The sequence below is a fragment of the Elgaria multicarinata genome, chromosome 6, assembly GCF_023053635.1.
Source record: "Elgaria multicarinata webbii isolate HBS135686 ecotype San Diego chromosome 6, rElgMul1.1.pri, whole genome shotgun sequence".
NCBI lineage: Eukaryota > Metazoa > Chordata > Lepidosauria > Squamata > Anguidae > Elgaria > Elgaria multicarinata.
Genome location: NC_086176.1, coordinates 13,111,645 through 13,132,841, shown reverse-complemented (window position 1 = coordinate 13,132,841; position 21,197 = coordinate 13,111,645). Strand labels below are relative to the sequence as shown.

At 43.3% G+C, this 21,197-nt stretch overlaps 1 protein-coding gene across 1 annotated transcript in view; it reads left to right on the top strand.

Moving 5' to 3' along the window:
• Positions 1–20,222, top strand: part of LOC134400156 (stimulated by retinoic acid gene 6 protein-like) — a 37,316-nt gene extending 17,094 nt beyond the window's left edge. Inside the window, exons 9-17 of the mRNA XM_063128445.1 lie at positions 125–195; positions 1,142–1,253; positions 3,187–3,378; positions 12,061–12,109; positions 12,216–12,333; positions 12,802–12,921; positions 14,063–14,226; positions 14,411–14,563; positions 20,098–20,222. Of these exons, the coding sequence (XP_062984515.1) occupies positions 125–195; positions 1,142–1,253; positions 3,187–3,378; positions 12,061–12,109; positions 12,216–12,333; positions 12,802–12,921; positions 14,063–14,226; positions 14,411–14,563; positions 20,098–20,222 (1,104 nt within the window). The remainder of the gene's footprint in view (positions 1–124; positions 196–1,141; positions 1,254–3,186; positions 3,379–12,060; positions 12,110–12,215; positions 12,334–12,801; positions 12,922–14,062; positions 14,227–14,410; positions 14,564–20,097) is intronic.
• The last annotated feature ends 975 nt before the right edge of the window (positions 20,223–21,197 follow it).

Sequence of the window (21,197 nt, the reverse complement as noted above, 5' to 3'; positions counted from 1 at the left end):
TATAAATAAATATAGTACATCTTTTTTCCTAAATTAGAACTGTGATTGAGCGAGCATTGAGTCTTGCAAATGTAACGTTGAATTCCTGGCATCGTACGTGACCGTTCTCTTCTCACCCACGCAGGAGGAGGCTTCATTCATGGAGGGACATCAGGCGCAGTATGTCCAGCACTTGTTGAGGAAGCCTCCATTGGAGTGAGGATCATTTTTGGTTTGGGGGCATTTTTCCTTTCCAGTTGAAAGAGAACACTGCAGAATATCTTCATGTCTGATCTGATGACAGTGTCCAACTGAGCAAGCTCCTCCCGCTGCCCTCCTCCAGCACAGGGAAGAGTCCTTAGGCTCATTCACCATAGAATGACAAGGTTGGGTGAAGGAGTTTCCATGGTTTGTGAATGCTGTGCCAGCTCTACTTGCTCTGAAGAATCTAGGCAGAAGTAATTTTGTAAAAAAAAAAAAAAAAAGGAACACATTGACCCCCAATATCCTTCCCCCGTCCCCAATTTGTGTTTCCTGATTAATGGCTATCCTTTCATATGCCACTCCCTTTACAGAGAGCAAAAGACATCCACAACAAGAAGGTTTGGTTCATACAATGACTGGGTTCACGCGACACAACAACCCACATTTAAGGAACTTTTGGTTGGTCAAGTTTTGGTTGGGTGTGGGTTGTTGTTGAACTGTGGGCTGTTGTTGAACTGTGAGTTGTTGTGTTGTGTGAACCCAGCTGTGCTAATAAACCATGGTTAACCACAAACAACTCGGTTCACAACGAACTGTGGGTTATTTTTGTGGGTTTGTGGTTACAAAACATGGTTTGTTAGCATGACTGGGTTCGGACAACCATTTATTTATTTATTTATTTATTTATTGCATTTTTATACCGTCCAATAGCCGAAGCCATGGTTTAACAACAACCCATGGCTCAGTGACAATCCACACTCAACCCATGCTCAACTTTTAGTGTGTGTTGTCATGTTGTGGAAACACAGGAATCGCAGTCTTCCTCTGCGTGTCTGAAATTTTGAGGAAGGAAGGGAGATGGGCTTCCTTCCACTACTATTCAGAGCAATCAGCATGGCTTTGGAACATCCTTTTTTTAATTGTTACCCAGCTGCTATATATGTTTGTGTGTCAACAGGCCAGCTCAGAAATCCTGGATTTGGAGGAAGCTGTATGAATGGGACCCTTACTTTAAATTCCCAAGCAGAATAATCAGTACAGTTGTGCTTGTCATCATATGCCTTTATATGGTAAGTCTGGGGTCCCCAAACCTTTTGGTTTGGTGGGCAGATTTGGAATTTTGGGAATGCTGCAGGCACTCTCACAAAATGGCTTCCATGGGGCAGCTTGCTCTTTCATAAATGACTACATGCTTGGGTGAAAGCACCCGTTTTTCAGAAGGCAAACTGGGGAGACTAAAATAAAAGTAACTTTCTCAAAATCCTAAATACAAGGTAGAGGTGAGATCTGAGCTCCAAAACACAAAACCACGCATTTGAACCCAAATAAAGATGGAGCTGGAGGGCAGGACTTCACTTTGCAGCATGCCAGTGTCCTGTGGTTTATTAAAAAGTGAAATTAAAACAAATCTTAAGAAATGAAATAAAAATCAGGAGAGGCAGGGAGCCCGGCGGGTGCCAAAAGTGGTGTCTACTGGTCATTGGTCTCAAATCAGCAGCTTGCTCGGCTAGAACCTAGTTTCAGTGTGGTGGAGCCCGTTTAAATTACGGAGTTCTAATTTATTGAGGGTAAAGCGGATGTGCATGGAATCAGGTTTAAGGTTCTTGTACAAAGCCCTAAATAACTTGGGACCAGGATACCTGAGAGAGTGCCTTCTCCCCTACCAACCTGCCCGGTCACTGAGGTCATCCGAGGGCCTGCTCCTGGTGGATCCATCCTAGATCCATCCTCCGATTAGAGCCCACCAGGGGCAGAGCCTTCAGCGTGGTGGCCCCCCTCCTGTGGAATTCCCTGCCTCTGGAGGTCAGGCAGGCGCCAACTTTGTACTCCTTTCGACGCCTCCTGAAAATATCATTATTCCAGGAAGCCTTTCTTTAATGTCCAGCCATGAGTCACTGTATTTGCTTCTTTGAAAATCTAAGTGTTTTATTCTGTTTTTATTTTCATTTTGTTTTGTACACCGCTCTGAAATTTTCAATGGGGAGCGGTATATAAATATTGTAAATAAATAAATAAATAATAAATAAATAAACTTCTCCCAAGTTTTTAATGATATATCCCAAACAAAAATACCTCTGATGCAATACAAAGTGGCTTGAGGGGTCTTTACAGGTAAGGGCACTCAATACAAGCTAGCCCCTTACACCCCCCCCTCCGGGTATGTTTGCCAAGTGCAACATACATGGGTCCAAGAGGAGCAGGCCAGCATCGTTTGACTTTTCGGTGTTGCGCATCTGCGGAAAACTGAAGAAGTGTTGTTTTTTAAAGTGCAAATTTCCTTGGGCCTGGGGAAGTGGAAAAAAAAACCTTGGTCTCATTTTTGCACAAAAATGGGGGCTCGAACCACAATCAAGATCACACTCAGAGTCAGGGAGGGGGACGGCTGCAGACAAGATGGGTCTGCTGCCAGCTCACCTGGGATACTGAATAAATGACTGAGAGGGATCACGGAGCAAACAAGTCACACAACAACCCACCCTGCGTGGCTGGTCACCCATGATGGGCTATAGCATGATGTGGGCATATCCCAGTGTCTGCTGAGAGAGCATCCTATATTACAGCCATCTCCAGCTTGGCATCCTCCAGATGTTTTAGACTACGGTTTCCATCATCCCTGACCATGGCAGGTTGGTGGTGATGGGAATTGAAGTTATTATTATTATTATTATTATTATTATTTATTTATTTATATAGCACCATCAATGTACATGGTGCTGTACAGAGTAAAACAGTAAATAGCAAAACCCTGCCGCATAGGCTTACAATCTAATAAGTTCAACATTTCTGGAGGACATGAGGTTGAGGAAGTCTGCAAATATCTTCCTTCCTATCTAGAGGGACACAATTATTTCTGAATAATTTCTTTATTACTTCCAGATATAGAAATATAAAGCTATTTCACTGTATTTTAGACCAGGTGAACTTAATAGGTTGTTTTATCCTACCATTTTCTTTTGAGATATTCAAACTTGCCATTGTTTCTGTCTTCCCTTTGTCCTGCAGTTTGCTGCGGCCGAATTTATTGTAGGCGAGATATTAATTTTATATTTGCCCATAAGCTTGAATGAAACTGATTTATTCAGTAGTTTGGAAGAATTTTGCAATGTCGCAGAAGGTAAAGACATGATTTTAGGTTATTCCAAATCTAAAATAATGTTGGTATGTGATCGGGATACGCTGGCATGTGAAGAAAAGGTGAGAAAGCTTTTAGCAACATAGTCCCTAGACCAGGGATGGAGAACATGTGGTCCATGGCCCTACTGGCTAGGAATTATGGGAATTGCAGTCCCAACACATCTGGAGGGTACAAGGTTGGGGAAGGCTGCTCTAGATGTCGTTGGACTGCAACTCCCATCAGCCGTAGGCAGCATAGAAAATTGTGAGGGGATAATGGAAATTGCAGTCCAACAACATCTGGAGGATCACATGTTCTCCATCCTTGCTCTAGACAAAAGGTGTGGATAGCACACAGTAGCTGTTGTACACCCTTCCTTTTTCTCCTTGAAGGAAGAAAGGCAGCATGGGAAGAGCCCCTCTTCCAGGGCCAGGATGGCAGTATCCAAGCCTGAAACAGAGGAGGAGGAGCTTCACCCCCTGCTCCGCAGATAACTTCCCGCTTTCATCACATGAAGCGGCTCCAGCCCAGCTTGCCTTTTCCCTATGCTGAGCCTGCCCCCTTTAAACCCACAAAAGAAGGTAAAGTAGGGTGACCCTATGAAAAGGAGGACAGGGCTCCTGTATCTTTAACAGTTGTACTGAAAAGGAAATTTCAGCAGGTGTCATTTGTATATATGGGGAACCTGGTGAAATTCCCTCTTCATCGCAAAAGTTAAAGTGCAGGAGCTATACTAGAGTGACCAGATTTAAAAGAGGGCAGGGCACCTGCAGCTTTAACTGTGGTGATGAGGAAATTTCACCAGGTTCCCCATATATACAAATGACCCCTGCTGAAATTACTTTTTCAGTACAACTGTTAAAGATACAGGAGCCCTGCCCTCCTTTTCATACGGTCACCCTAGATAAAGCGAGGAAACAATTCCTTCTTCACCAAGATCAGAGCAGCCGCCTGTGACGTTCCTGCCCCCAGGTTACACCTTTTCCCGGCTCCTCCTTGTTGAAACTGAAAAACTCCTCAGGATGTCTGGTTCTACTTTGGTCAGTTATCCCCACTGACACACAAAGCTTCAGCCCTTTTACTCTGGGTCAAAGGAGACACTCAATATGATTAATTGGTTTCCATTATCACAAAATCCCACTTGCTAGATGTACACTGCTTCAATCCCTAATCCTGTCTGAATTTGTGTCAGTTCACCCTTTTTAAAACCTCAGAATCCTCCGACCTTTCACTCACTCTCTGAACGTTCTGTTAACAGAATGTGACCATATGGAAATATCCTGATCACAATAGATATTGTAGGCAAAAACATGTATGGTCAACTATTAACAAGGAATATGCTCTTAATCGCTGCCACAGGGGTCCTATTCCCTTTTTCCTTGGGTGGAGAGGAGGGGAAATAGAATCCCTGCTGGTAGAATATCAGAAGGAGGCCCCAAAGTCTAAGGCAGATTGGCTCAGGTGCCGAACACTTTACTCTGGCTCAGAATTCTTTTAACTCTTCTAAGTGCATGCATTTTACACCACGCTCCAATTGGTGAATTGCTGTGTTTCTGTAAGAAACAAAACCTAAAGTTGCAAGTCTGAGATCTGCCCGGTCCTGCTCCAGAGGTCTAATGGCCTTGGAGGGGTTGTTTGCCTCAGGGAGATTGACTTCCTAGGACGTCCTGCTTTTTGAATTCCCATACTATCTGCCCTCCTCCCTTTCTGGACTGACCTGTGTTAACTTTTTCAGTGAAGGAAAGCAGTGAAGGTTACTCCTTTGCTGGTACCTTTTCATCTATAGATGCTCAAGTTACAGGAAGCCAGATTCCGGCTGGACATCAGGAAAAAGTTCCTAACTGTTAGAGCAATACGACAATGGAACCAGTTACCTAGGGAGGTGGTGGGCTCTCCCACACTAGAGGCCTTCAACCATCTGTCAGGGATGCTTGAAGGTGGATTCCTGCATTGAGCAGGGGGTTGGACTCGACAGCCCTTATAGCCTTCCAACTCTACTATTCTATGATTCTATGAAGTTCTGTATTTTAAGCCCTGGGACTGGGGAGGGTGAATAGGGTGAGCATTCTTGACTTCCTCTCCATCGCACCTAACTTTCAAGACTGCAGTTTGTTCTCATTGTATGTTTCTTGATGATTCTCAGCTTTTTTCTGTCTGCGGTCATCCCCCAGCGCCCAGCCCACATTTTAATTCACTGTTAGCAACAGCTCTCATCTCAGTTATCTGGGGAGTTGGGGAGAAACTCCTCTTTCTCCTCTGCCAATTCAAATCAGGATACTTCCTTCCTGGCCCTGAAGGAAGTACCTTTCCCCATGCTGGCTGCCCTTCTTCCCTCGAGAAGAAGAGAAATTCACAGTTAAGTCCAAAATGTATTTTTTCCTCTTTGTCACAGGTATGAATGCAGGTCTTTTCTTAATATATACATTTACATGTTTTGTCTCCCGTTCTCTTCTTTCCTCCTGTACTGGCCCCAATAAGTGCCCAGCGTATAAACCTAAGATTTGAATCAAAGCCAAGTCAAGGGATGCCATAGTATGCATAGATGAGAAAAAATTGCCGGGAGCCAGATGGTTAGTGTATGTGATTTGGTTTATACTTCTGTTCTATGAGAACTGTTGTCATGAGCATTGAGATGTGGTGCCATTATTCTCATGCTGATGTTTTTGCCAGTGGAGGTGTTCCTTGTTTAGACGGGCAAGTTCTTTCTTTGAATGTTGACAACTCCTATCACTTTAACATGGCCAAATCTGAAGGCATGTGGTGTGGCCTTTATTTTGGGTTATCTACACCAAGCAGGATATTGCACTATGAAAGTGGTATATAAAAGGCAGGAGGTGAGGGCGTGGGGGGAAGGAGAAAAAGCACCACTATCTGATATGAAAAGAGAGACTGGCTCTGGTGCTGTGTAGAATGAAAAGTCTTTTATGGTATTGTCAAAAAATAAGATTTTTATTTAAAAGGTTCAAAAAGCTCAATGTTTTGGATGTCAATATCCTTCATCAGGAGCTACGATCAAAATATAATACAGATACCATATAAGTATACCAAAAACAACACCCATACTTAGAAGAATATAAAACATGATTTTTCTCAGAGGTTTCGTTGTACTGTTCTAAACGTTATTTCCGTTATTAAGTCTTTTGAATTACCAATGTGATGCAATTCCTTTCCTAGATACGTGCCCGTTTCTAATTACATAAGAATGCTCTGTGCTATAATCTAGCAGAGCTAGAAAGCAATAAGCAGATAAAAGGTACTGATTACATAATGCTAGGCAAGAAAATAATGTAATAGTCTTGAGAAACTATAGTACAGCAACAAAACCTCTGAGAAAAATCATGTTTTATATTCTTTTAAATATGAGTGTAGTTTTTTGTATACTTATATGGTATCTGTATTATATTTTGATTGTAGCTCCTGATGAAGAATATTGACATCCGAAAGGTTGAGCTTTTTGAACCTTTTAAATAAAAATCTTATTTTTTGACAATACCTTAAAAGACTTTTCATTCTACACAGCACCAGAGCCAGTCTCTCTTTTCATACCATATAAAAGGCAGGAGCCACACCAAGCAGGATATAGTGGTATGAAAGCAGTATATGGTACATGTCAATGAGCCCCCAACAGTTGTTAGTGCATTTCAGTATCGCCATAAAGCAGTAGTGTGGCTCCTGCCTTTTATATACTGCTTTCATAGGGCAATATCCTGCTTGGTGTAGATGAGGCCTAAATCTTCCCTAAAAGGATGGTCCTGAAGATATAAGTCCAAGTTCAAAGCTTGGTAACATCCTTATAATTGAATTATTAAAGAATGAAGCTGCAGCATTTCAGAATGACAAGACGGTAGAAACATTTAGATGTCCATTAGTAATACTTACCATGCACATTGGTTAAAAAAAAAGTCTGAAAAGGTATTTGTGGAGTGTGTAGGTCATTTTATATTTTCTAATGAGTGTGAAGTTAGATTACATTCAGGATGGTATTGTGGAGGCTGGAGAAAAAGATCTTTAAATAAATATGATGGTTGCTTGTTCCACAGGTGTTTGGATTCTCACCACTGTTATTTCCTTCGTCACAAGCATGACTTATGTGTTTCACATCTTAATCTGCTACAGGTATGGATGTACTTTGGATTATGGAGGCCCTGTGCCTAATTATCGTCAAACCGTAATTAGGTGTCTGGGTGTATCCTGTGGGGTTGTGTGCTCCTTCGCCCCCTTCCCACTTGCATGGGCAACCCCTCCACCATTTCAGTTTTGGAGGTAACTATGATTCCTAGCTGATCCTTCATTTTGCTCCATCTGCCAACAGCCTGTCTGCTGGCTGTGATGTTCCTGCCCACGATGCCTCCTCCTCCTTCTCCTCCTCCTCCTCCTCCTCCTCCAGTTTCTACCTCAGAAGCTGAGAAGCAAACCCCTCAGGAATGCCTGCTTTCACCTGAATCAGTTGCCCTACTGACACCCAAGTTTCAGCCCTCTCCCTCTCTCTGGGTTCCAGAGACGTCCAATATGCCTTATTGGTTCCCTCAACCCACTACAGGAGAAATAACAAGGAGATAGATTTAAGAATAGTGATGTAATAAATCAGTTAACATGTGGGAGTTTATAGTCTAAAAAATAAAGAAAGATGTATTCACAATACAAAGATATATATTAATATTAATCAATGCTTGGTCCTAGAAGTTGTTTCTTCAGTCCCTAAGTCCTGTCCATCTGACTGTCAGATCTCCCTTTATGTAACCCTGGAATCCTCACACACATAAGCCCCTCTCACCTTTCACGCACCCTCTGGCATACTATTAACTTTATCTTACCTGGGTTAAACTTAACAATATAAGCATATACATTATAATAACAGGCATATGTTACATCAGCTCTTCTAGTTTCATTCTGACTCCTTATTTTCTGTTGCTTACTATTTCCTCCAGTCAGGCAGAGTAAGTTATTCTTCTTAGGAGGCAGATCTTGGGAGGGGGTGGAATTATTATTATTATTATTATTATTATTATTATTATTATTATTATTTCTTCCCCGCCTCTCCATTTTGATCAAGGCGGGGAAGAACAGCAAATATAAAATACATAAAACTGAATTAAGAACATAATATACATTGTTAAAACATCCTAAAACCATCCTAAAAATCCCCCTGGCTAGGCCTGCTGGAAGAGATCAGTCTTGATAGGTTTCTTGAATGTTAAAAGACTGCCAAGTTGACGAATCTCCTCCGGCAGGCCATTCCACATTCTGAGAGCAGCAGAAGAGAAGGTCCTCTGGGTAATACCTGTCAGCCTAGTTTTGGTTGGCTGAAGGAAATTCTTCCCAGAGGACCTGCGTGTGCGGGGCGGATTGTACAGGAGAAGGCGATCCTGCAGGTAGCCTGGACCCAAACTATGTAGGGCTTTAAAGGTGATAACCAGCACTTTATAGAAGACAGAGCTGTGTGCCTCACAGCCTGCCCTCTGACCCCTAAGCTCTTGTGCTGTCCCATTGCCACTATCCTATTGCTAGTATCGAAGAAAGATCCAACTGCCAGTCTGGTCAACTTTTGTACCTGAAACAGGAGGGGGCGACATTTTGTTCTTTTCCTCAGGTAGAGTGACCATATGAAAAGGAGGACAGGGCTCCTGTATCTTTAACAGTTGCATAGAAAAGGGAATTTCAGCAGGTGTCATTTGTATATATGGGGAATCTGGGGAAATTCTCTCTTCATCACAGCAGTTAAAGCTGCATTGTGCCCTGCCCTCTTTTAAATCTGGTCACTCTAGTAAAGCTCCTGCAGTTTTAACTGTGGTGATGAAGAGGGAATTTCACCAGGGTCTCCATATATACAAATGACATCTGCTGAAATTTCCTTTCCTATGCAACTGTTAAAGATACAGGAGCCCTGTCCTCCTTTTCATATGGTCACCCTACCTCAGGCAGCAAAACATCTTGGGCCAGTCCTGCCTCCAATGTCTTGCTGTTTTTTTAAGAGCTTCCGAGCCATGTGGCTACATGTTATGGGGTAAGGTAGTCCTTGTTCTTGCCAGATCAATTCACCCAGCCATTTTTCCATGGTTGATCACTTTCTTCCTTTGTAGAATAGCTGCACTGTAATTGTGCACCTGGCACAAATAAATAATTGTTCTTCTGCTGCAAGCTAGGTGTGGGCAGAAAATAGATCTCATTTCCGATAAAAAAAATATGGGCATGACATCCTCTTCCTCCTGGGACATCATGTGCCGCGTGTAGACTCAGGGGGAGGATCTCGCAATCAGCATATCGCGAGATCATCTCCCTCCACCCCACTGGTGTAGACATGCCCTGAGTGTGAGCTAAGCTATGATAGATTCATTTGCTCGAGAGTTGCTGCCTGCCTCAGAACAACACTTCTTTAAAAAAAAGACGGAAGAGTAGCTCTAAGGGCATCTATGCCTCTGGAGACGGCATTACGCATCTGTACTTCTAAAAAAAGACAGCCTTTTTCCTGTAAGAAAAAGATTGAAACAGCACTGGGAAAACACCGGAGGATTACAAATGGACGTCACTGTCGTGTGGATCCTCCATAAAATGTGAATGAACAAGCCATGGTGATTCCACAATAAATCTTCATCTGAACGCAACCCAGCGGCAACTTCCTGCAAAAGGACCATTCAACAGAACAATACGTTTTCTGCCACCCTGTGGTTCAAGACCTTTGCCATCTCAACAAATGGATGAAGATTTTCATTTAGTCTCACAATGCAGTTGTTCCTCCATGTGCACGCACACAAATCCAGCCACACAACTATTACCCCAAGAGGGCAGTAATGCTCTAAGTGAAGTGAGATGGAGGCCATGGAAGATTTGGATATGTACCAGTGCAACCATTTTTAAAGTGTTTCACACACACACACCCAAAGGGGTCCTAGGCAATGGATGTGCACTTCCTGCTTTGATGTTTTTTAATGCTTTAAGTGGAGTAGGCAATCCGGACAATTTGGCATCCTTCAGATGTTTTGGGCTACAACTTCCACAATTCCTAATCCATTTTGATTCTGACTGGGGCTTTGACTTGTAATCCAAAACATCTGCAGGGCAGCAGGCTGCCTTCCCCACTTTTAAGGTATCTGACTGCTGATACTAAGTTTGAGACTGACACGCCATCCAGTGCCTTATGGACATAGAGGAAGTGAAAAGGAGGGCATGAAGGGTGTGAGGGCTTTGATGTGTCTCAGTGCAACCAATATCTTTTAAAAACCATTTAAATGCTTTACACTCTAGAAAACACATGAAGTCATTGCGGTCAGGGAAGAAGCACTACCTTCTGCCCAAATGTTCTACAGTGTCATCTTCTCAAAGTGTGGTGAGTTTCTCTCCATGTCCTTGAAAAATGTCCCACTGCTGACCTGGATTCTGTTTGAGTCAACCATCAACTTGCATTCTTTTCACTAGAGCACGGAGGGGGAAGCTCCAACGTGTGGACTGAATGTGGTCCATGGAGGTTCCTCCTCCAGCCCACAGTGGCTTCCTTCTTAACCCCACCCTCCTCTCTGCAGGCATTCCCCTTTGTGTGCCAAAGGAGATACACAGCCACTCCTCCAAGTGCCAGCCAAGGGTCCCTTTGCGCACTCAATGCCGGTCCAATCAGATAGTGTGCAGTAGGTAAAGAAGGCACCCAACTTGGCAGGCACCTGGAGGAGCCGGGCCCATTCCCTTCTCTCTCCACTGAGAAAAGTAAGTTGGGTGGGGGCAGTATCAGTGGAGGGGGCCCTGCCCCTCTTGACATCATCCAGCAAACCATATCAGTCCAGAGGGGCAATCTGGTCCCAAGACCAATTAAGGCTTCACCCCTCTATTAGAGTTAGAATCAAGATTAATAGATATAAAGGCAGAGTAAAAAAAATGTGATTATGGACAGAAAGCATGGAGTTCATCATGGAGTAATTTCATTTCATAAGATAAATTATGATTTTCTGAAAGCCTTCAGAATTTACTCCATAGCTTACAATGAAAACTATAATTCTGAGAGGTGCTTGACAGATATCAAAAATACAAAATCTGTGTATTCACTATTTGCAAGAGAATAAGAAGCTATGACGGTGCGCAACCCCTCTGATATATTGCCCGACATATGGGTGATTTTGCATTTGGGTGAGCTATGAAGAACACATGCAATTAGGTGCACCAGTAGCGTTCTTCAAGCGTTCATCTAGGAACACCTGAAGGAGCTGCAGAAGGCATGGGGCCCTCTTGATGACCACCAGTAAAGCTCCCAAGCCAACACATGATCAACTTGAGTTTGAAGGGTGGGTGGCTCCATTATATGTCGGGTTTCAGACTGGGGGTGGGAACCCCCATGATCAAGGGGTGGTGGTGCTAGCCCTGCCCATTCACACAGCTCCTTCACATGTTCAAAAATGAAAGCCGTTAGATCAAGTTCTATCTTCCGCCCATCCCTGCTCTGCAGTCAGGCTGGATATTGTAGTAGGGCTGAGATATGCAGGAGATTAATAATCCCCAGACAGTAGGATTTTGTAAGCAACTAATATGGGTATCAGTCGCTTCTGAAATGAAAACATGAAGAGGCTGGTTGGTCTTGTGAAAATCCTGGGCTGGGGTAAACTACATATAACACTTGCATGACCCACATGCCTTCAGTACATTGACAGAAATCAGGGGTGGGCAACCTCTGGCCCTCCAGATGTTGTTGGACTGCAATTCCCATCAGTATGTTTTATTTTTGCATTATTTTTCTGGGATTCCTGCATTAAAAATACGTTTTGATTGTTTTACACCAACAGGTTGCACTAGGAAAATTCATATCTTGTGAAGTTGCATATACAGTATGGGGTATGTGTATTCCAGTTTTGTGGGCATTTGGCATAAGTTATTGGGGTGGGGATGGGGCCCCATTCCCCCCCTTTTGTTGACAGTGTTTTCCCCCCTCCTTTTCTAGGGTACCTGATCATACATCTGCTGCAATGGGTATTTGGGATGATCGTTATGTATATTTTGATTTTGCCCATGAAGCGCGGCGAGTGGATGGAACTTCTCAACAAGTGGGGAACGGTCATGTAAGTGCCAGCTGTCACAAGAACAGCTTTGCTCTCCCTACCTTTAAGAAGCTGCCAGGTTGATAATTTTGGGCAAAGCTAGAAGACAGACGCAAGCCACTCAGTCACACAACAACTGTCATTTCCTGCAAGGCAGCCTGGCTAGAGACCAACTGGACTAAACGAAAGGCCCCATCATTATGGTCTGGGGAGCATTGGACAGTTGTCTCCATCATCCGCCTGCTTTTAAGACTGTACTGTGGATGTGGACGGACTGCCATTGTAAATCCTTGTGCGGTATGTCGTGTCGATGAGATTTTTCTAAGATATGCTTGTATGCCAGGATCAAAAGAAGCAATGTGCATGTCCAGGAAACAACTGTGTACACAGCTCCAGTTTCACACTTCAGAAGTTTTTCATAGGTTTTCCCACCACTTCCTTTTATTTTGCTTATGAAACAGTATTTTTTCTTTGTCTTCTGTCCCTTAGCCTTTCCTTCATCATCATCACAGTTATCGGGAAAGTGGAGCTTATTGCTGTCGCTCGGATTTTTCTTCAGCCAAAGATTTTGCCGAAAGACAAGCAGAAGCCTTTGGCCCTTGGTAACAGGTTAGTGCCTAGAAGTGATGCTCCTCCAGCTATGCATTTCCTTGAATAAGGTTTTTCCAGTTCCTGGCTCTCATCGTTGAAGGATACCTAGCAAAACCGCCCAGAGAGCTTCGGCTATGGGGCGGTATATAAATGTAATAAATGAACAAATATAAAACTGTGCAGGCTGAGATTTGCTGCCCTTGGCAAGGCTAGCATTACTCATTTGCACATGCATTCATTTACGAAACAGTCCCATCCTTGTTCAGTCAGAAATAAGCTCTATTGTGCTTAATGGGATTTACTTCCAGGTAAGAGTGCGTCGGAATGCACTGTCCAACATGTTGGTCTTAACCTTTTACAACTCCAAACGATTTGGGCCTCGGTTATTTGAAAGAGCCCCACCTCCGCTGTGTTTCCATCCCTGTATCTGAGAGGAGGTGGAAGGCAGCCCACCAGAGGTTATTAGCTTCATCCCACGTACCTGTTTCCCTCGAATTATCCCCATAGCGTAAAGCTGTCGTCATTGTTGTTGTTGTTAGCTAAATCACACCCCGGGCGGTGGGGCTCCTAAGATCCTTTGCATACCAGGAAAAGGGATTAAGGGGGAGAAATGTAAAAAATCATTAAAAATCAACGGATGACCCAATCTGATTCAAATTTGGTGTGCTTAAAACCCTTCTTAATATCTATTACTGTGCCAATTTTGATGTCTTTATCTTTAAAACTTACGCAGATGTAAGCATTTGTTTAATTTGTACTTGAAACGTATCAAATCATCCTCCTGCGCCCCCAGTGGCCGCTCAGAGAACAACAAAAGATTCACTCTTAAAGGGGTAGTAAAATACGTCGGTTCTTTTGGCTAAGAAGCACAATTAAAGCAGGATGCATGGGAGTGTTTCACAGTCAAAGCAGATTATAAGCTGGAAAATTTATATCAACTTTTAATGATATAGCTCCTTAAACTACCTGCAGGAATCCTAAGCATTCCTGAATATTTTAGCACACTTGGATTGCAGAGACGTCTGTCTTCAAATCTAAATAGAATAAATCTTTATACTTAAGTCCACAGCTATGACATGTTCACCTCGTTTTGCCCCAAATTTGTGGGGAGTGGGAAATTAGTATGAAATGTTTCAGTTCGGACATATCTTCCTTGCAGGAAAGCCTTCATGAACTTCAGCTACTTTTTATTCTTCCACTCGGTGGTGGTGGGCCTAATGTCTTGCCTGAAGAGACTGTTCTACAGCATCATCCTGGGAGCCTGGCTGGTGGGACGGATAGACAGACCGGTAATGCCAATGGGCTTTGAATCATTCGATAGTGGTAAGTGCCTGGGATCTCTGAAGGCTTTACAGGAGGGGTTCTCAAAAGCTTTACGTGGAGCTTTCCAGACAGAACAGCCTGTCATTTCCATCCATTGGCCACAAAATGACTCTGGGCTTCAACCCTGGGGAAACAGGAAGCAACACTTGATGTGAACAAAGAAATGGTCCTTTTATCACTGCAGGCTTCAGTATCTGGGTTCAAATGCTGTTCCTGGACCACTACCACACAAACCCCGTCCTTGTCTGCTTCTGCCACATCCTTGATAGCGCAAACAGGAAACGAAAACGGCAGAGAGTCACCGTGGATGTTGCCATTATTGAGCCAACAGGAACAGGTAAATTGTACCACAGGTGCTAGCGATAAGGAGGCAAACTGGGATGTTGAGCAGTAGTAAGAGTCCAGCTCCAGTATTGGTAAAGAAGGTCAACTCAATGCAGGTTTCTTCCACTCCAAGGCTCCAGTCCAAATTACTGCAGGTCTCCTCCAATCCAAGAGTGTGAAGGGGCAACGGGACGCTTACAGTTTCATCAAATGTACAACTTGGCTTGTTCCAGCCCTGAGTGCTGCCTCTATTTTAAAGATAAGCTGATGTCCTATATTTTGACCATTACATGTCCCGATTGCAGGCATTAACAGTATTCAGAACGAAGGCTACGTGCCTACCATATGAGAACCAAATGTGGTGTTTCAAGATAGTGTGGAAGAACCTTAACCAAGTTTGGGTTATACTTCATGTCCCTGTTTTGACTTGCAATTCCTTCCCCCCACAGAAACTTGAAACTTGGTACAGATGTAGTTCAAAACACTTCAATTTATTTATTTAATTATTTATTTCGATACCTTCCAATAGCCAAAGCTCTCTGGGTAGTCCATAAAAATTAAAACACAAGGTACAGCATAAATATAAAATACGGAAGCCTAAAACCACAATACAAACAGAATAAAACCTAGCAGCAATGCCGAGATTTAAAATGCAAATTTAAAACAACAGAGCTATAAGACTTGGAAGCTAGAATACTGGACAAATAAAAAGGTCTTCACCTGGCACCAAAAGGAGTACAACATAAGCACCAAGTGAACCTCTCTAGGGAACACATTCCTCAGCTGGGGTGCCACAGCAGAAAAGGCCCTCTTCCTGGTAGCCACCCACTTCACAGAGAAGGACCCCTGAAGGCAATCTTAGGGTCCAGGTAGGTCCATAGAGGAGGAAGCGATCCTTCAGATAACCTGGCCCCAAGCTGTTTAGGGCTTTGAATGTTAATACCATCACTTTGCATTGGGCCCAGGCATGGACTGGCATCCATTGCAGCTGAAAAAGTACTGGCGTAATGGGGATTCATTGGCCAGTCCCCATTAACAATCTCGCTGCTCTGTTTTGGACCAGCTGGAGTTTCTGGACCGTTTTCAAAGGCAGCACTATGTATAAAGCATTACAATAATCCAGACAGGTTATCAGAGCACGGATGACTGTAGTTAGGCTATCTCTGTCCAGATAAGGGCATAGTTGGTATATAAGTCTAAATTGATAAAAGATGCTCCATGCCACTGAGCCCACCTGTGTCTCAAGTGACAGTTCTGGGTCCAAGAGCACCCCCAAACTATGGACCTGATCTTTTAGGGGGAATGCAACCCCCTCCAGAACAGGTTGAACATCACCTAGCCGGGCAGACGAACCACTCAATAACAGTACCCCCATCCTATCTGGATTGAGTTTGTTTGTTGGCCCTCATCCAGTCCATTACTGTGCCCAGGCACCGATTCAGAACAGCCAGTGACTACCCTGCATTTGATGAAAAAGAGAGGTGGGGCTGGGTGTCATCTGCATACTGAATACACCTCAGGCCACATTGCCAGATAACCTCTCCCAGCGCTTTCATGCAGATGTTGAACAGCATAGGGGATAAAATAGAGCCCTGTGGAACCCCATGGCATAGTTGCCAAGGCACAGAGCACAAATCCCCCGGTGCCACCTTCTGGAATTGGGTGTCCAAGTAGGAGAGGAACCACTGCAACACAGTGCCTCCAATTCCCAGCCCAGACAACATATTGAAAGCCACTGAGAGGTTCAGGAGAATCGACAGCATCATGTTTTTAAAACCTGGCCTTTTGGTCCTCTCTCCCTCTAAACAGGGTGGGATGGAGGATATTTCAAACAACTAAAACCTCGTAATAGTTTGCATCGTAAATTTGAGCTTGGCGTTCTACTTGCCCTTTGCAATGTTGTGTCAGACATGGGTTGGGGAAGAGGGTGTTTATTTTCATTAGCAGTCAGGAATGAATCTATCTCTATCTCTATCTCTGGTTTGTCTAAACTTGCCATTAACAAACCACAATTCTTTTACATTAAAACAGAGCTCAGTGATTTCAAGACCAGTGAATTGGCTTGGAGTGAAGATACCCTTCATTTTCTAGAGTGTCTGCCAAATGCCACATCTGGTAAAAAGAACTTTGACCCTCTGATTTACAACCTTGTTGGGGAATGAATATTTATTGTTAAATATTGAGGCCTCGGGGAAAGTATAAACAGCTTGCTGTATTAATGAGCTGACTGGGTAGTATATTCTGAGGAAAGCATCTGAAGAAGCCTTAGTTTGAGTTAAACTATTGGTCTCTTGAGCCCAGTATTGGGTCTCCAGGATCTTCGTAGGCCGAATCTTTCCCAGTTATGATTTCCATTAACAGAATTGCCATGAATTGAGTCTGGGATTTTCTGTGAGTAAAGCATGTGCTCTACCACTGTGCTAATAGTTCTGTTCCAAGCCCCTGAGCTGAGTATTTGAAAAACAAATAAATAAAAATCCCAATAAGATTTAGAGTGAGCTTTACACTAGATTTAGCGTATTCCTGCCATGCTAGCAATGCCAGGGCATTTATCGATTATTTTAGGGGCTTGTTGCTACTATGACATTTACAAGGCAGAGGTGAAACAGCTACTGAAGCAGAACTAGGGGCAGGAATAAAAGCACGGGGACACACTGCATTCGTATGTGGACTAGGCTCCCTGCTACTTTTATAAAGCAACAGCAGTAAAACTGTAGGCATTCTACCATGAATGGAGAATGTGGGTGGACTTCATTTCACTGGCTTCATTTCACTGTCATGGGAAGAAATTTGTAATCTGCTATTGTTTGGTGACAAGTTCTCCTGACCGTAGAGGAGTTAGGATTAGGGTGACCATACGAAAAGGAGGACAGGGCTCCTGTAACTTTAACAGTAATGTAGAAAAGGGAATTTCAGCAGCTGTCAATTGAAGAGGGTGAAATTCTCTCTTCATCACAACAGTTAAAGCTACACTAGTAGGGTGACCATATGAAAAGGAGGACAGGGCTCCTGTATCTTTAACAGTTGCATAGAAAAGGGAATTTCAGCAGGTGTCATTTGTATATATAGGGAACCGGGGGAAATTTCCTCTTCATCACAACAGTTAAAGCTGCAGGTGCCCTGCCCTCTTTTAAATCTGGTCACTCTAGTATAGCTCCTGCACCTTTAACTGTTGTGATTAAGACAAAATTTCATCAGGTTCTCCATATATACAAATGACACCTGCTGAAATTCCCTTTTCTGTGCAACTGTTAAAGACACAGGAGCCCTGTCCTCCTTTTCATATGGCCACCCTATACACTAGCTATAGTAGAGTGGCCAGATACAAAAGAGGGCAGGGCTTCTGCAGCTTTAAGTGTTGTGATGAACCCTCTTCGATTCACACCTGCTGAAATTCCCTTTTCTATATTACTGTTAAAGATACAGGAGCCCTGTCCTCCTTTTCATATGGTCACCCTAGTTAGGATGAGCTGCCACAGCCAACCTGCAAATCAAGCTGTAAGATAAAGGAGTAACCTCCTTTGTAGAAGATGAAAGGACTGTAGAGCAGTATGACAATGGAACCAGTTCCCTAGGGAGGTTGTGGGCTCTCCCACACTAGAGGCCTTCAAGAGGCAGCTGGACAACCATCTGTCAGGGATGCTTTAGGGTGGATTCCTGCATTGAGCAGGGGGTTGGACTCGATGGCCTTGTAGGCCCCTTCCAACTCTGCTATTCCATGATTCTTTGATTAGTTTCCCTAGAAACCAAGGATTCTGAACTGTCCCAAAAACATGCCAGATTCCTGTAAGTGGGATTGTAAAAGTAATCAGAAGTCAGCCCTGCTGGGATCATTAGGGCTTACTCTGTAAGTAAGTGTCTATAGGATTGCAGTCTAAATTGACTAGTACTAGATACATTATAATTAATTTATATTAGTAATGCACATAGACATATAAAACCATTTCCCAAAGGCTGAATTAACATATAACAAACTAAAAACTGGCTCAGAGTGTGGGACTGCTTTTTTGCCCAGGAGAAAAATGACACATCCGATTTCTGATACTGTTTGAACCATCCCTGAAGTGTCCTCGTGCGTTCCAGTCAGGAAAGAAAATTACTGGTAGACGAAATCAGCAATGGTGCCGTGGTATCCCATCCCCAAATTTTACAGTGAGGAAGAAGTAGCCTTGGCGGCGGGAAGGCAGTCTTTGGGAGGTGGAGGATTGGGAGGGCAGAATTACTAACTATTCACTGTCTAAAGAACAAGCATTAGGAAAGGTCTTCGCATGTCTCCTTCACATAAAGCAAGTGGATATAAAAAATAAAATGTAGAGCTAGCAGAAGGACTGGTTGCAGGGTTATGGGAGTTATAGTCCGAAGCATCTGGAGGGCACCAGTTAATAAATAAGAGGGAGGTCCCCTATTGTCACCAACCATGTCACAAAACCCTTCCCAAGCAGGTTGACAAAATAATGCTGTGAGCTTCTCTACATTTTTTTAAAAAAAACAATGTGTGCACCCATCCCAGCTTTGTCCCACCTCCTTGCCAGTAAACACGAGGAGGCAGGAAATGGGTACGAGGCACGGAGCACTTCATGAGGTCCGTGCCCATCGGGGGGACGGGGGACGGACAGATTTTTTTGTTTGTTTTTACCTTAATTTTCACTGGAATGCAATCTTAAAAACAAAACAAAATGGCAGCCACAATGGGCGCCACGCCAGGGATGTCGCGCAGACATGTGAACAGAGGACGACGACCCCGGAAGCAGGTAAGTCCGGGATCGCCCCCTCTCCCTCCCTCTACACCTGTAGTTGTAGAAAGCCCCATTGAAAGGCTAGCCGGAATTTCTCCTCAGAATCTCCCTAGTCTGCGGATGGTGGCCGGGCCTTAGAGGGGCCTGCTTGCTGATTGGTTCTCTCCTCTTAGCACTTTCACCATATCCCAGGCGTGTCTGTCCTAGAGACCTTGCTTGATATCTGCTTGCAATTCCTTCCTTTACATCAGATTTTGATGGTGACGATGAACAAACCAAGAACAGTAAGTTAAAAAATGCACTAATATTAATTCTGGGAAGCAAAAAACAAAGGCATTAATTTATTACCATTACCATTCTATAGCTGAAGCTCTCTGGGCAGTGTACCTTAAAGATACATTATAAAAACCATCTATATCCAAACATATAAACAGGCAGCATACACAGAGACGCACATATATCTGAAACGAACTGAAATACAAAGAATCTTTAGGCCTGTGCATACTTTTAGCACTACTAAAAAAAAAAATTATCAGCCTTTTGCTTCATGCCTTTCATAGCAATTTGATTTTTTGACATTATCAGGCAATTATGTTAATTTCTGTGTCATAAAAAACTTCACCTACTATTTGCACTGATTAAAATTCTGTTAAATGCTGGCCAGGATGGAGGAAGGTGTGTGTGTTTCACCCTGGCCAGTCAGATCCCCCAACATATTCAGGCAGATTCTATCCTGCTTTTTTTTAAAAAAAAAAGGCGGGGGGAATGATGCTGTATTTCTTAGAAATAAAATGCTGGTGTCTTCTTGTAGATTTCAGGGTGTCACACAAAGCCAAGACAAGATGGCTGGTGCTCTACACGCTTTTGAACAACCCTGGTCTCCAGAGAATCAGAAAGTCAAGACCAGAGTTTCAGGGGGCGGAGCTGGCCGCCTGAGTAATGGCGGGTTTCTTCTGAGGCTCTAAGCGGCGTTTGCCGGAAAAAGCAATTATCTCTCTTCTAATGGGCATAAATCTTTGAGCAAACGACAGAAAATGATTATAAAAGTCACAGGAGCTGGAAAAGCTGAGAGATTTGAAGAAGGGAGGTGAGATGATTGATATTTAATACAATGTCTGTATAAACGGCAACACTATCGAAACCGAAAGTAACACTGACGCAGTTTAAAAAGAAGGAATTTATGCTTGCTGGACATTGATTTGTGTTATAACCTTTCATTCTTATCTCACATGGGAAAGATTGAAATGCTGGCTTTGTAAGGTGGAAGTTGTTGATTGGATTTATTGGCGTGGTGAGAAGGGGGGGAGAGAAGGTGGAAGAAGCTGCATTCGGCATTCGGTGAGGGAGATGTGGGAAGCTGAGAGGCTGCGAATGATTAAACTGATCCCCTCTAGTGAATGCTGTTGTGAACTGGATATTCCCCCCCCTCATGAAGGAAGAAGAAGTGTTTGATATATAACAGAGAAGCCAGCATAAGTTGCTAAGGAAGCGAGTTACACTCTAAGATTTATGCCCTACCCAGAAGAGTCCCATGCCTAACATTAAAAGAAAGATCAAAAGTTGGGCAAAGCTTAATATACAAAAAAAGAAAAAGAAAAAAAGAAGAAAAAAAAAATAAGAAACCTTCAAATTAAAAAAAAAAAAAGGAACTTTCAAATCATAATTTGGCATGCCTCTCCTTCCTGGAAAGGACAGCCCCTGGAGTTGAGCAAGAGGAGGAAGATAAAGACCCAGTCCCTTTGGATACAATACCAAATAAAGAAAAAATATGACTGAAGGAGGAGAAAGTGGTAGTAACCCTCCCTCGTTGATGGAGATCAGGCCCATTATAGCTGAAAATAACATTGTTATATTTTAAAAAAATGGATCAGCATATGAGTGAATTTAGACATTAATTGTGTATTTAGCGGA